Source organism: Erpetoichthys calabaricus, chromosome 18 (assembly GCF_900747795.2).
Source record: "Erpetoichthys calabaricus chromosome 18, fErpCal1.3, whole genome shotgun sequence".
Classification (NCBI taxonomy): Eukaryota; Metazoa; Chordata; class Cladistia; order Polypteriformes; family Polypteridae; genus Erpetoichthys; species Erpetoichthys calabaricus.
In genome coordinates, this window is record NC_041411.2 from 85,791,965 (window position 1) to 85,808,323 (window position 16,359).

The 16,359-nt window shown below is 49.3% G+C and overlaps 1 protein-coding gene across 1 annotated transcript; it reads right to left on the reverse strand.

Annotated features, from left to right (window-relative positions):
• Positions 1-815: 815 nt before the first annotated feature.
• thumpd3 (THUMP domain containing 3) lies at positions 816-16,330 on the reverse strand. Its single transcript, XM_051921336.1, has 10 exons — positions 16,170-16,330; positions 15,771-16,039; positions 10,149-10,226; positions 8,684-9,196; positions 7,636-7,766; positions 5,583-5,652; positions 3,999-4,114; positions 2,649-2,756; positions 2,315-2,438; positions 816-1,418 (listed from the first exon to the last, which is right to left on the reverse strand). Exons 2-10 carry the CDS (start codon positions 15,990-15,992, stop codon positions 1,212-1,214), a joined length of 1,569 nt encoding a protein of 522 aa, XP_051777296.1. The 5' UTR covers positions 15,993-16,039; positions 16,170-16,330; the 3' UTR covers positions 816-1,211.
• Positions 16,331-16,359: the final 29 nt, after the last annotated feature.

The following is a 16,359-nucleotide window of genomic DNA, read 5'->3' on the forward strand; positions in this document are numbered from 1 at the left end:
CCTGGTCTGAGTCACGCTATGCATACCCCCTATCTCAAGGCCTCTTGCCGAGGGTCCATTTCAATCCAGAGCACCTGCTATCAATTCTACTGATTGAAGCCCCCGATAACGTGATTCTCTCCAGCAGATAGCGGGTCGCCATCAACCAGATTCTCCTTTACAGAAAGGGCTGATTGGCACAGGAGGGCACACGGCTGCCAGCTGCAGGGAAGAAAATGCAGTGGTGGATCACTCCTGCCCTCTAGTGGCACATAAGGGGTACTGACACGAGCCTCTGCTGTGTACTTTGTGAAAATCAAGTCTCCTTCAAAGCTAAACCCTCCATCTGCACGTAAAGCCGCCCACCACAACATCAACAATCCCCCTGGACACGGCCTACATGAAGAGCTGCCCTGAGGTGTGCCCTACCCGACAGCCCTTCAGGTTCACGTCTCACTCTGCGTTTAGCCCACTGGGACTGCCATGGGCATGGACCCCACCCTGGCAGCACGGCAGGAACCAACTGTGGATGGCGTGCCACAGCACACAAGGCCTATCATCACCTGCACGTCCTTTGGGGGTTTGGGGCCACCAATTTGACCCCTTGTGCCCCCCGGTAAAGTGTTCATGTGCCATAGTTGGTGTCACGGCACTCAAGTGACCTACCTCAACAGCATCAGCAGTTTCAAGAGGGGACATCAATGGGAGTGAACAGTAAATAAATAAAAAGATCATCTTACCTTCAGCAAGCAGCCCACCTGGCAGGCAATCCCTGAGTGACACACCTGAAGATAACGAGTCGCCTTATTAACGAAGTAAAGAAAGATGGGCAGCCCTTCAATACCACCATTTTTATTACGCATTATTGGCCCAATTTGTGGCCAATCAGCCAATAACAGGACAGAAAAACACAAACCAACCAACCACCTAATGCAGAAATAAACAGAACTTTCAGAAATGACTGACAGGCCAGCAGGCTGCCACCACCAAAGCGCAGCACAGCAGGCGGGTGTGCGAGGAGCGGCGTCCATCGGAGGTCCCGCAGCAGACCCTGACCTCCATTAAAACAACAATCTCAGAACGTCACCAAAAACCTAAAGAAATCAGCAGAAGTGACCACTCAACACGCCGCCCCCAGCAGAACGTCACAAGCAACGTAGCACAGGATTTTTCAAATCACCGTTTTCAATCGTAACGAAACAAAAAGCAACAACTGTGCGCTCAGATGAAGGTCAAGTGTCCCCTGGTGCAGTGCCCGACACCTCGTGCCCCCCGTGCTCCCCCTCCTCGGTGCTCTTCGTTTTCAAGTTGGCTCTGGCTTCAGCTTTCTCAAAGGCCAGCGCTGTCCGCTTCAGCAGGTAGACGGCGGCGTGGAGCCCCCCCACGTTCACCCACACCGTGTGAGACCTGCGCCATAGGTGGCCCATTCTGGACACAGCCTGCAACGAGAGAGAAATCGGGTTTTAGCCTTTCCTCGTCATGTCGACGTCCTCGTCTTACAGTGATGTCTGCTTCATCGGGGGCTCAACTCCTTCAGTGGCGCGGTGGTCATGGAGGATTCGACTGTCACATGCGGCCCCCGGGTTCAAACTCTCAATTCTGAATGATCAAGTAGAGAAGAGGCTGGCAGTGCCAGCAAACACCAAACCACGACCTTCACTTCTGGAAAATGGCAAAAGAGGGCAAAGAACTTAAAACTACAACAAAACCCCAAAATGAATGGAAATCTGACATGACGGCGCTCCAGAGACCACCTAATTAAACAGGACCACCAACCAGAGGGAAAACCACTCACTGATGAGGAAACTGGCTGGAGCAAAAGTCTGAACTTGAGACGCCCCACTTTAGATCAGCTCCCCAAAGTGGCTGCGGTTTTACATTCAGAAAACGTGCCAGCGTGGGTGACTCGGACGTGGGTGACGTTGCCGTACCCTCGGGCGCCGACTTTCTTTTCTCACATTCTCGCTCTCAAATGGAGTTTGTTCCCTTACTTGTACTCATTCTGACCAGCAGTGCACACACGGGTGCAAACAACACACTGGAGCGCCTCACTTGGGTCCCCCCTGGACTGAACATGGGAATCACTGACCTACGGACCCCCAGGGACTCCGCTGATGTCCCCACGATGTCTCCTCCTGTCTGCACTCTTGGTCTTTGGCCGACTTTTGTCAGTTACCTGCAATGGCAACTTGCTTTTGTATAGCGCCCTCCACCGAGTGCTGGCTCAGAGTGGGGTGAACCACTTTACAAACTACACACACGGTAAGACAAAGGGGGGCTGAGGGGGGGCACGGATGGCCTTTGCACATTTACCCCAATTAAGAGCACAGCCTACCTTAGCGAAGCATTTCTTGTCTTGAGTCAGCAGGACGGCCTTTCCCGTTTCCGGCCTACAGATGCGCCCCATTTCCTTCAGGCACGACGGGTACAGGTCCCAGTTCTTCTTTCGAGAGCCCATCCTAAAGGTGGCAAAAAACCAAACTTGACAAAGACGTTTTTAAAGAGCAAGCCGCGCCCAAATATCCTTTTGAGTTTGTTTGGTCGATTCTCATTATCCACAGGGGTTACGTTCGGTGACCGTCACCCCTCATTAAAACAGAAACACTGGAGGGGCCGAGTGGCACAGCAGAACTGGGCGGCTTGAGCCGTCACTGAATCTCCAGCTTTACCTTTTTCCAAATGGCATGTCAGTCACAATGGTGTCCACAGAACTCGTCCTGATGGGAAGACAGCAGATGTCCCACTGCAGGGTGTCGATGTGGAGACCCCAATGACTGCTAAAAGGTGGGAAGGAGGACACCACAGTTACTACACACAGCAGGGACAACAGCAGACAGAAATCAGCCACCTTCAAAATACAAACGGTGTGACAACACAAATGAAAGAAGAGCACAAACTCGGCCAAACTCATTCATTCTCCAAGACCACCCTCATAGGGGGCAACAGTCTTAGCAGCGAGGCCCACGTATCTCTTTCCTCAGGACATACTGTGGGATCCTCAGGCCATCTTGGAGTCTTCCTCAGGGGCCTCCTCCTCTCAGCTGGTCAGGCCCAGAAAGGCTCGGCAGGGGGGCGTCCCTGTCAGAGGCCCAAACCCCCTCAATGCAGAGGGTCAGCAGTCCTGCTCCAAGCCTCTCCAGGATGGTCGGTGCTACTCGCCCTCTCGAAGGACAGCCGGCCACCCTGTGCAGTCATGTGACCGTGGGCGAGGGGAGGGACGTACATCGACTGGTAAACCGACAGCTTGGCTTTCTGACTCGGCCCCTACAGATCAGTATAGTGGTCCCCACTTGAAGACAGGGGTCTTGGCAGACTGGAACCCAGACACACAGACTCTTGGGATGAGGAATGTCACCCACCCAACAAACCTGCCGTCACGCTCAGTATGGAGGCTACAGTGGCACAGAGGGGACTCGAGTATATTCACAACCACAAAGAGCCACCAGCTGCCATCAAAGAGCGGGGTTCAGAAGCACAGTGGCAGCGAGAGTGCCTCTGCTTAGGAAGACAAGAACCAGCAGGGGGCAGCAGAGCAGGCTCTCAGGAGTTCCTCCCAGAAGAGTGGGGGGGCCGGTGTTGTAAAGCAAGTCACCCGTACACTGCTGGGCTCATCCAGCCTTCAAAGGACTTGTCAACTTAAAGTGACAGCAGTGGCCACTAAACCCACCCCGTGGTCCTTATAGCCAACAAGGCTGCAGCGGACCCCAGAATGACCACAAGAGGAGCCCCCGTGTGAGTGGTCAGAGAAAGAGGGGTGCAGTGAAATGGCAGGTATGCTGGGAGGACACACTGCCAGGCGGACAAGAGGCCTGGGACATTGGGGGCTCCACTTCTGATGTGCTCGTACTGTTCAAGCGCGGTGTCCCCACTCTGACAGACAGACAGACGCATTGTGTGTTTTAGTGTTGAGTTAACAGGGTGGCACCATTCTGGGAAAGAACAAGAGTGTCACCAAGTGACTTATTGTTTAAGCCTAAGCAGCAGACTTATCCGCACACGTCAGACATTTCGTGAGTTACCTTCCTTTATTCCGCCTCTTTTTATGGATGTAATTGATGTTATTGACGGTCCGGTTGGTAGCCAAGGTGTTGTTGTCCCCAGAAATAAAGAAGGAATGCGGCCATTCAATGGAGCCCTGCAAAGATAAAAATCGACAGCCCCTTAAACTCCACCGAAGACCAGGCGTCTCGTAACTCAAGTGGGGTGCCGCAGAGAGAGGACGGCTCACCCGTCCAGAGTCGAGCGTCATCACATACCACCAAGTTAGAGATGGCCCTGATGCTCCGATGTGACCAAGCACTTAGAAATAAATGACAGGTAAGAGTTGGAAAGACACGGAGGAAGAATGAAGGCGAGGAGAGCTGATATGAGGTCAATGGCGTGGTGGACAGACCCAGACCCCTGGGCAGGCCAGCGTCGGCTGGTGCTCCGAGTGTCAGTACAGGGTGTGTGTGTGTGTGTATACACGCAGCACTTACTCTACACATTATACACACAGACATTGCCAGTGACGTGTTATTTCAGCACATTTGGTAAACTTCAAACAGTGTGTGCCCATCGTAAATACCCTGAATTTCAAAAGTCAAATTACAGAAGCTGACGTCTCTCCAAAGAATTAAAGGCTGTGCTACAGAGAAGAGAAAGGGCCAGACGACTGAAGACTAATCCTAACCCTTAGTGAGAAGGCCAGCCAGAATGAAGTGCCCACTTCAACAGTCCAGAACAGAAGGGCCTTTATTAAAGCAGCGTTAACTGGACTGCTCCCGAATGGCATTGTGGGCACATGAACCCAAGTCCGAGTCTACACCCATCGGGTGAGAGCACGTGTCACGACGGAGGCCGTATGCCAGCTTTGGATGGCAGTAGAGAGGATGACTTGCACAGCAGTGACAGCATCAGTACGGTATCCTCCAGTGGCACACGGCACCCTGTCATGTAAGACATACTGGGCAGCCCTTTGTGCCTGAGCAGAATGACCCCCAGCATACACCCAAGCACGGAGGAGGAAGATGACGACGTGGCCTACACAATCACCTGAGCTAAACGGTCAGCGAGGGCAGCTCCTTTGGGGGGTGCTGGAGTGACCTTGCTGGGTGGTTTGTCAGGCCCAGAGTTCCTGCTCTCCAAGTCTGTCATTCTGACCATTTCTTAGCCCACTGTCATTCTTTTGACTTGTGTGTGCCAACTACTGTGTTTAAACTGTAATCAAAATATGTTTGACTGGCAGGGTGTGCCAATGTGTGGTAGTGTCCATTAATGCTGCCAGCGAGTCATTTGAATTAATACACAAGCATAGTGGCATCGGAAACAGGGGATGGTCGAGGGCTTTGGTAGTACTTTGAGGAGGCAATGGTGACAAGCCACAGCCAGGGACAGAAGGGTGCCCAATTCAGAGGACCCCATGGCACGGCATGGCAACACCAACTGCACAAGGGGCTGGGGTCCACTAAAAAGCCAACTGACATTTAAAACTCGGGCAGATATTCAGAAATTTCTCAGAAATGTTAGGAGACCAGATGAGTGAGCGGTGGGAGTAAAAACCTGCTGCCTTGGGGGTCCCCCAGGACTGATCTTGAAAACGTACAAGCACGCGGGAGGCTTACCTCCAAGGGTATGGCTCCACTGCCACACATCGGGTCAATTATAACATCAGACGGCTGAGGGTCACACAACCTGAGGCAGAAAAGAAGACAAAAGCGTAAGCAGACGAGCCGATTCTGAACGTGGCGGTGGGAACAGGAACTGGGCTCAGACCCAGCTGTATGACGTCGGCGCTTTGCCTCCTATGGTGCTGGAGCACTGAAGGATGACACAGACTGGATTACCCATCAGGCCCCACACACACACACGTGTGCAGCCATTAAAAACCTACAGAGGCACTACAACTTTAAAGAAGCTCCATGTCGGGATGAAACCCCATTTTTAACCTTTTTAACTCTTCATTTCCTACACTAGCTGCCCCCCGCGGCTCCGCCCAAGAAGAAGTGAAACAGGAACAAAAAAAAAAAAAAAAAAGTAATTCCGGCCAAGCAGAAGATAGGCACACGCCAATGTCAAACGCTGGCACTGTATCTGATCGTGTTCAGCTCTGATGGGAGAGCGTCCTCGCGTGGCCAGGATCTCTCTCTGCCAATCAGCAGGTACCCTCTAAAACACACGGAGCTCTGATCTCTCTCAAAAACACCAAACGTCACTCCTTAATCTCTAGATGATAATGTCTGCTCAACAAACAGGCATCGCTAGCTAAGCAGAGGCGAGGTGCGCTCCAACACGTGGCGACAGGCAGAGCGACTCAATCAGAGGCTTCCTACTCCTGAGGTCCCCGTACTGCAAGTGAACTGCGATACTTCGTGCGATGATAGAAAAGTCACAAAATCAACCAGAATTACAGAAACAAACCCCATCTACTGTAGTCTTCTCGTGAAAAGCAGACAGACGTTGGATTTTATATATATATATACAAAATATCACCAAAAAGGTGTCTAAATGTCCTCAACAGGAGGAGTTCAGGAAGGAAGACAAGATGGAGACCTTGTTTAACTGATGGGGCTCAATTACCAGATTTGCGTCGGACCATAAAGGTTCAGTGCTGGCTTTGTAGGCCACCCAAGATCAGCTCCAATGTTCTAAAAGAGGTCAGTTCTGAGGGTCCGGCACTTGTGGCTTACTGTGTGCATTTCTTGGCCCACCTGCCATCCCTGAATTTCTTTCTGAGGTCCGTTCAGGCCCAGTCCACACGTAGCAGAACAGGTCCGCCTCAAAGACAAGTGACTGGGTCCCTCTTGAAGAAGACCCAAGGTCTGGCTGGCTGGCCGTCATCAGCAGCACAAGCGGAATGGAGAATCAGAGACTGATGGTGCAAACCCCAAGCTCATCCCCAGGCATTTTCTTTTTTTGTCTGGACCCTCTGCCCCATTGGCACTGATGTCCAACCTGTGGAGCAGTTCTGGGTGTCACTGGCAGAGGGGAGGCGCTGGGGTGACAGGAGGATTAAAGGGGTGGGGGGGGGGTTCTAAGTTCTGTGGGATGTTTCTGAATAAACGTTCACAACGGCCTGAACTCTTAATGACAACTTAGAGTGACAGGTGAGATGAAATGGGGACCGAAAACAGGAATGGGCAGAGTGCTGCTGAAATACCTTCTGTGGTTATGTGAAGTTACAACAAGAGTTTGTCAGATTACTCCCAGTGGGGTCAGCAGTGGTGACCCTCAAAAACAGAAAGGAACCAAGGTTTTCCTTTGGCCATTATATTCAGAACTGAAGTGTCACTGTGACCTCGAGTCCAGACAACAATCAAAACACCACAAGCATGGAGATCAACGTGACTCAAGGCCCAAGCCAGAGCCAGCAAGATCGTGTGTACTGTTTGTGATGGTGATGAGGTCACCAGCCCTCCTGTTCTCAACACGTGACCCTGGGGGGCTACCAAATGCTGGGCAGTCTGAAGGGCTATCACCATGGCATGAGCAATGCCAACAATAAAGATGGCAAGTCAGCCACAGACGAGACAACTCAACATCTGACTGGAGTGACACAGGAGAGCCTCATGAACCTAAGAACAAGTATGTGAGTATTCACAGGGGCTACTGGGAAAAATAAAATGGGTCTGGTCAGTTAACCAGAAAAACTCAGAAGTTGGCAACACGGACACTCACCTCAGCATCCCATAGGCCAGGGTGGACCGTAGGGTGGTAGGCCCAAAGTGGGTGATATTTCTTCGATGCAGACTCTCCTCTGTCAGGGAAATCCCCACCACCACCTCATTGTTGTGGATGTTCAGCAAAACCTGCATATGGACAGGAAAAAAGTGAAGGATCTGGGAAGGAGAGTCGAAACAAACAGCTGCAACCTAAAAGCAGACGTCAAGTCACACGGGACAGGCAGGCTGCCCAGAGGGTCCCGTCTACACAGTCTGATCAACTCAAGACCAACCACCTAAAGGGCTGAGGCTCCAGGCGGTCACCCTGGTCAGCAGCCTTCCGGCGGTCAGAGGGTCCACATTGCGGATGTCACTTCGCAGGCGGGGCTAGGGCTGCTCTTTCCCTGGATTTCAATTCCTTTCATACGGAGGGTGGAAGGTGCAAACACTTAAGAGACCCTTGATGACCCGATTCTTACCAGGCACACGTCACCCCCATTTCTGAGCACACATAGAAATTAAACAAAGCAAAACTCGACAGTCGAATGTACAAGCGCAGCACGTGCCTTTACTCTGTAACAGATCACCTTGGGCCATTTCTCTGGTCTTGGTCTGCTCGTCACCTCTAGAAGAGCCTCTCTGATTGGTTCACTTCTGACCACAGTCAGTTCACATCACAATCTGAATTCATGATTTCATATTCAAATGTCATGGGGTTTTTACTTTTTTTTGCAATCAGTTACTTTGAGAGAAATCAACTGAGACGTCAGTAACACAGGAAACTCTGTAGCGGCACCAAGAGGTCAGAACACGAGAAGGCCTAAAGCGAGTGTGCCCTCTCAGGCTCGGTTTTCCGACCACCCTAAAAGCAGACTAATGACTCCGGATGATGGACAAATGGGTGGCTGGGCTGGCGGTCTGCAGACTCTGCCCATGGATGTTCAACCGGGCACTTTGGTTTCCTCTCACATCTCCACCAAGCCCAGCCAATGTCTGAAACCCCCATAATCCCGCACCACCCTCTGCACGTCTGCAAATAGCCCTTCTGACAGAGATGGACATACCTCGATATCAAACTTTGTCATGTCTGGCTTCCACAGGAAGAAATCTTGAACGGCTCCCCCAAAATCGCGCGCTGCCTCGTTGGAGGTGAAGTTGTGCTTCTCGCCTGCCCGGCTGCATGTCACACGAAATTTGAGAAGCTCCGATTTCTTGCCTTCATCTTGAGATTCGCAGCTGTCACCAGTTTCCTCTTCCGAGTCCACGTCTCCATGTTGGCTCTCCTCCTTAGCAGCAGCGCCGCTTCCATTCCCATTCCCATTCCCACTGGCCGCCCCACGTTCCAATGCGGCGTCTGACTCAACGACACTGTCTGCTGACTCTGTGTCAGGCTGCGGCTCTGGCTTAGCCCCCCCTTTATGACCATCGCTTGAAATTTCTCCTGGACCCGCAGCTCGCAGCACCCCTTTCCTCCTGGTCCGTCTTTTCTTTAAGGTGTTGTTCAGTTTCCACACCTCAAGGGGTAAAAGCCAAGGAAGTTTGGAAGCGAGCCCCTCAAACTCTTCTAAGGTTTCCTCCTGCAATAAAAGGTAAGCATGTCAGAGATGGCGATGGACTGTCGAGACACGGACCCAATGTCCACAATGTCAGGATAACTCATGTGAGCAGACGGAAGGTGGTGGACCCAAACCTAAAAATGACCGTGTGCTGCGAGTCACCGTACCCTGCGTCACTCACACACACACACACACTCGTCAAGGGAGTGGCTTTCCGGCTCTGAGCTGATGAAGACGCACTACCTGCCTCTGTGTTGTTTGAAGAGGGCACTACAGCACATGGAGCATCAAGCCAAACACACTGAGGCAACACTTCATAGAAAGGACGCGTGCACCCAGCGGCTCGGACACCAACCCTATTAACAGCCATTTTCAAACCTTAACACACACAAAAGTGAAGTTGGTTTCTAAAGAGATGACTGAATAAACTCCTGCATGTATTTCTACCGAGTCTGACCGCTGCAATGTGCCCTTCTCTGGCTGTTCAAATCGCTCCTTAGGCAGCCTTCAGGTCAGTCAAAACATGGCTGGCAAGCCTCTCACCCAGACAAGACCCCCTGCCCTCGAGCCTTTACGGCAGCCGATTTCAAAAGCCCTCAGCCTACAAGCAGAGCTTTAAATGGCTGAAGTCAGACTTGCTCATCTCAACTAACCAATACTCACAAACTGGACTGTGCTTGAAGATCTCAAGCCGTCAGCAGGCTAAACAGCAACGAGGGGTCAAGGGGTCATCTGCAGGGCCCCAGAACAGCGGACAAGTCGGCCCACTCGTCTCAGCTTTCACATCAGCTTGAAGACGCGTGACTTTCGTCTGACGTATCCTCAGAGAACTTGGGCACAGCAGCTGGGGGTCTCCCCTCCAGTTATGTGACAATTCCAAACAATAACTGGGCAGCCAACTGTTTTTATTGGGGCCAAAAGGTCGGACCACATCACCACCAAAGGAGAAACACAAGGACGTGAAAGGGCCTACCTTTGTGTCTTTAAAGTGATAGTCCGGAAATTCCTTAACCACAACAAATAAGTTGTCCACCGACTTCAGCTGATGAACCTGCCAGAAAAGAGCAAAACAAGTCAGGGTTACCTTCTAAAATAAAATGGCAATCAAGGAGGCCACTGGGGGCCAGCACACGACAACGGCTCACGGGATTACAGACCAGGGTTCAAAGGACCACATCATCACGGCAGTGTTGTCACATGACTACTACTTACTGTCACCCTGCGTATGCAGCACAAGGACATTCTCACCAGTACATCAGACACCAGAGGGCGCTGCTCTCGGCCAGTCAAAGGTCACAGTGCCACCGTGAGCGGCTCACCTGATGAGCCCTTAGGATGGAGTTTATATGACAAGAACATATAATTATTATTATTTACAGTTAGGTCCACAGTACTAGGGTGTTGTACCGTGTTAGCCATTATGAACGTAGAGAAAAGACAATCTTTACATCTCGCCTGAAGAAGGGGCCTGAGTTGCCTCAAGCTTGCATATTGTAATCTTTTTAGTTAGCCAATAAAAAGGGTCATTTTGCTTGGCTTTTCTCTAGTTAGGTCCATAAATATTTGGACAGAGACGTTTTTCTCATTTTGGTTCTGTACATTACCACAATGAATTTTAAATGAAACAACTCCAATGCAGTTGAAGTGCAGACTTTCAGCTTTAATTCAGTGGGGTGAACAAAACGATTGCATAAAAATGTGAGGCAACTAAAGCATTTTTGAACACAATCCCTTCTTCATTTCAGGGGCTCAAAAGTAATTGGACAATTGACTCAAAGGCTATTTCATGGGCAGGTGTGGGCAAGTCCGTCGTGATGTCCTTATCAATTAAGCAGATAAAAGGCCTGGAGTTGATTTGAGGTGTGGTGCTTGCATGTGGAAGATTTTGCTGTGAAAAGACAATATGTGGTCAAAGGAGCTCTCCATGCTGGTGAAAGAAGCCATCCTTAAACTGCGAAAACAGAAAAAACCCAAAATCTACAGTTTGGTACATCCTGAGAAAGAAAGCAAGCACTGGTGAACTCAGCAACGCAGAAAGACCTGGGGCCTCATGTATAACGCCGTGCGTAGAACTCACACTATAACATGGCGTAAGCACAAAAGCGGGATTGTGCGTACGCACAGAAAAATCCAGACGCAGGAATCTGTGCGCACGCATACTTTCACGTTCTTCTACTACATAAATCCCGATTTGCGTGAAAAGTAACGCACGTGCACGCGCCTTCTGTCCCGCCCCAACTCCTCCTAGAATTACGCCTCTTTGAATATGCAAATCAATATAAATAGCCTTCTGTGAAAAGACAATGGGAAAAGCACAGGGGAAAATATAAGAATTTCAGCGAATACCAAGTGGAGGCAAAGGAAAAACGTACTATTTGTTGGTTTAAACAGTGGGATAATCAACAAAAGGAAGCTGATCGAGTGACAGAGTGTCGGAGAAACTCGAAGGCTCAACTTCACAAAGTCGCACAGTGCCCGAAAGAAAAAAGAAATCAAATAATAAAGTCGCCGTGAAAAAGCGAGTCGTAGCCCACCGTCTGAGTGTCATATGAAAGCTTATTAGGGTACAGACAAAAAAAAGGCATACAGTGGGGAAAAAAGCACGAAATGTCAACTTTAATCTCGAAATTTCCACTTTAATCACGTAGTTTATTTTGCCATTAAAGTAGAACATCATAAACTTCATCTTAAAATCGTTTAATTTACTAGTTTCTCAAATCCTATTGTAACTAAAGTGGCATGTTAAATGCTTTGTTCTGTATTTGATCTTCTATGTGCTCTATGTGTATGAATCACTACCTGCTTTTTAAACGGGCTTTCTCTTTCTCCGACGGGACACATACTCCATTACATTCTTGATATTACAGCTCTCTGAATGATTAAAATACTGAGATGTATACGTGATACCTTTTTCATGATGATAGGAATGAAAGCATGTTATTAAACATGGGAACACGGTGGTGCAGTGCTTGTTCATGTCTCACGCAAGAGGCTTGCTGCACCATGTGTGACCTTCGATGAAATAATTTATCACAGCAGTACTGTCTCTTTCAAACGTACTAACCTCCAATTCCTGTCCTTACTTTTCTTTCTCCAAAAACTCAATCGCCACACAATAAGCTATGTAATAGACGTGAAGCCATCTGTAAGCTTAGAACTTCGATTCTTCAAAACTTTTAAGGAACATTGAAATATCTTAGTAGTACGTGTTTAATTATTATATCCGTCTATCTTTCCAGTGTCGCGTCAGCACCAGCAAGAATACAACGTGAGGCAGGAACAATTACTGAACTAGCTAGCGCTGCGGCACCGTGTCCTCACATGTTTAATTATAAACAATACAGATTATTTAAATGAAGTTAAAGTTTTATCTGTATAATATAATCAACATGTTTTGCTGCATTTCGTCTTAGAAATGAATACCGTCATCACAGGTAAATACGCGCTTTATAAAGTGGCGCAGGTTGTGCAATATTATAACTGTAGTGCAAGTTTACAGTGAGGTGATTGTACTTATAAGTCCAAACATTTCTACAAGGAGCACTTGATGGACTGATTTAGTGCGTTTAGAGTTCTTGGAATGAAACTGTTTCTAAACCGCGAAGTCCGTACAGGGACTAAAGCGTTTGCTGTGGCTCAGGCAGCATCTGCTTCATGCTGTGTACCGATAATTCTCTTTCCAATCAGCTGCTGCTGTGATTCCCCACTCAGGTACAGTGATATAAATACTCCGAGTGGTGCAGTGAGAGTAATGTGGGAAAAGATGATCTGCTGTGGCAACCCTTAACGGGATCAGCTGAAAGAAGATGCAGTGAGCGTAACAACGCTAAAGCAGTTATGGTATTTGGAATACTATGGCTATTCCCTGGACCATTATATTGCTACAGGTTAATTACAATCAGATGCATTACACTAATAAACAATATGCAGTTAATTTCAGTGTATTTATAAAGCCGCGCCAGGAATGTGGATTTAAGAAAGAAAGGGTGATCACACAGGAACAGTAGCACTGCTTTGACGCTGGGTGCCGCTAGTCTGCAAAACCGGGCGGATAAATTGCGTACGCCAAGGAATGAGTTACCATGGAAATGTGCGTGGCTTTACGCCAAGTTTAGGTTTTATACATCGCGATTTGAGCGTGGAAAGGTTCGTACGCAACATTTCTGTGCGTACACACCGTTCATACATGAGGCCCCTGGACATCCATGGAAGACAACAGTGGTGGATGATCGCAGAATCATTTCCATGGTGAAGAGAAACCCCTTCACAACAGCCAACCAAGTGAACAACACTCTCCAGGGGGTAGGCGAGCGTCTCGATATCCAAGTCTACCATAAAGAGAAGACTGCATGTAAGTAAATACAGAGGGTGCACCTCAAGGTGCAAGCCACTCATAAGCCTCAAGAATAGAAAGGCTAGATTGGACTTTGCTAAAGAACACCTAAAAAAGCCAGCACAGTTCTGGAAAAACATTCTTTGGACAGATGAAACCAACATGAACCTCTACCAGAATGATGGCAAGAAAAAAGTATGGCGAAGGCGTGGAACAGCTCATTATCCAAAGCATAGCACATCATCTGTAAAACACGGTGGAGGGAGGCAGTGTGATGGCTGCCAGTGGCACTGGGACACACTAGTGTTTATTGATGATGTGACACAGGACAGACAGAAGCAGCCGAATGAATTCTGAGGTGTTCAGAGACATACTGTCTGCTCAAATCCAGCTAAATACAGCAGTCAAATTGATTCATGATACAGATGGACAATGACACAAAACATACAGCCAAAGCAACCCAGGAGTTTATTAAAGCAAAGAAGTGGAAAATTCTTGAATGGCCAAGTCAGTCACCTGATCTTAACCCAACTGAGTGTGCATTTCACTTGTTGAAGACTAAACTTCAAACAGAAAGGCCCACAAACAAACAGCAACTGAAAGCCGCTGCAGTAAAGGCCTGGCAGAGCATTAAAAAGGAGGAAACCCAGCATCTGGTGATGTCCATGAGTTCAAGACTTCAGGCTGTCATTGCCAGCAAAGGGTTTTCAAACAAGTATTAGAAATGAACATTTGATTTCCAGTTATTTAATTTATCTAATTACTTTTGAGCCCCTGAAATGAAGGGATTGTGTTCAAAAAATGCTTTAGTTGCCTCACATTTTTATGCAATCGTTTTGTTCACCCCACTGAATTAAAGCTGAAAGTCTGCACTTCAACTGCAACTGAGTTGTTTCATTTAAAAATTCATTGTGGTAATGTACAGAACCAAAATGAGAAAAAAGTTGTCTCTGTCCAAATATTTATGGACCTAACTGTATGTACAAAATATCACAATGGTACAATAAATATGACAACTCATGGAAAAGAAGCATTGGCAGTGGCTTTCATTTTCAGGATATTAAACATACAGCCTGCTTTGTTCATTCTTTGCTGAACTTCCTGATCATTTTCTACCCGGATTATTAAAGATGTACAATTCAAGTTTTACCTTCACCCTTTGTTGTGTTTTATTGTTTTAAGTTTACTCTGGTGCCACTTTGTCACTGTGTGATGCCATTTGTGGCTTTCCCTGCTGTGCCACGGTGCCCTACTGTTCCCAGCGGCACATATGTTATGTTCCCTTTAGTTCTTCTGCTTCCTGACTCTTTGCTTTTCTGTTCCCACTTGTATCGTGGTATTTGAATTGCCATTGGCATACATTGGTACTTTTCTCTGGCCTTCTTTTTCCTTTCACGCTTGGTCACCTGCAGTTGCTCTCGGACCTCGGTGTGGGCCAGTATGGTGCCCAATGGCTGCTTTGCACTTTAAGCTTTGTATGTTCAGTTTTACTGTCCTCAAGCCCACTGTGGGTCCAGCAGCAGTCCATCAAAGAGGCTGTGGACCCCCAGGGCAGAAGTATGCTTTTAATGTCAGCTTATTAAACTGAAATCTCCCTGTGCTTATTTGTGGTTTCCATTACTTCTGACTTAAGTGGGTGAGTGGTTGGGCACTACAATATACTTAAGGTGACCAGAAATTTTTGGGCCAATCCGGGGACATGCGGGGCGGGGGGGTCTTGGGGGAGAGCTAGTGGACCGCAGACTACATACGTCTCGCGAAGAATTCATGCCTGGTTGTGCAAATGCAGTTTCATTACGACGTGCTAGTGTTCACGAACAAGCAAAACTTAACGCAAGATCGTGCAAGGACTGGAAATGTGGACAAATCTTAAACCGGGGACATGTTTCTGAGTGGGGCCAGTTGCCCGGAAAACGGGGCCGGATGGTCACCTTAATGAGGCGACAGCCCCAGTGGCAGAGGTGCAGCAACATCTGGGCCACTGCACTCCTTCCCGCATTCTAATTTAAAAGCCGCCTCACGTGCGCTCATCGAAACTACAGGACTACGAGGCCTACACTCGCACTTCGGGTCATGGAGCCTGAAGGGAATTCCAAAAATGACACCCCGCCGGCTGAAGAGCAGCCCACGGCGACACGGGCCCGGGACTTGCTGAATGCTTAAGCGCTTTTATTCTGATAATAACGAGGCCTATCAACTATACACAACAACACCTGCAGAAGCCGTCACCAGACCCGAGCCCCCTCTGCGCGGCGGCCGTACCTGAGGGAGGCTGTCGGCCCGAACCGCGAAGTAGATCCGCCCCCGGTCCTTGCTGATCCTGCTTTCGGCGCCCAGCTTCTCTCGGACTTCGTCCGCCGCCGTGTACTCGAAGCCCGTGGGCACCGTGGCCCCAATCACCACGCTGAAGGAGTCGGGGGACGGCGTCTCGTCAGTGGGGACGCCGTCCCTCTTCACGGGAGCCTCGTGGCGACCTCCTAACATCGTCCGGGCGGGCGAGCATTCAGTCTGGAGGGCGACGGCGGCGTCTCCTGCAGGAAGACAACAACATGCTGTAAAGACACGACAGAGGCGGGGTGCCGTGCCATGCCAGTGCCTCCCTTCCACTTTATTAGACCCGTGACGAACGTGCGACTAAGCGCGAGCGCAGCGATGACATACCGGTGTCCTGCACGCAGGGCCAGTCCGCGGGGGTTTACGGGTGGGCCCTTAGTTAAAAAACCGCAGCTAAAGCGCTTTTCGGGCAACCAAAGGTCACAACGGTGAGCGCGAATTCCAAGGCGGGCTTGCTGTGTGCGCGAAGCTGCAGCCACGGCTCAAAGCGAAAGTGAAGCACGTGCTCTGACCTCGC

Bases quoted from the DNA above. Each gene is read 5' to 3' on its own strand.
- thumpd3 (XM_051921336.1), bottom strand. From the start codon at position 15,992: ATGTTAGGAGGTCGCCACGAGGCTCCCGTGAAGAGGGACGGCGTCCCC. The intron at 5,653-7,635 runs GTGAGTGTCCGT...TTTCTGCCTCAG, and splicing joins CTGGCCTATGGGATGCTGAG to GTTGTGTGACCCTCAGCCGT. The intron at 2,439-2,648 runs GTAAAGCTGGAG...TGCCACCTTTAG, and splicing joins GACATGCCATTTGGAAAAAG to GATGGGCTCTCGAAAGAAGA.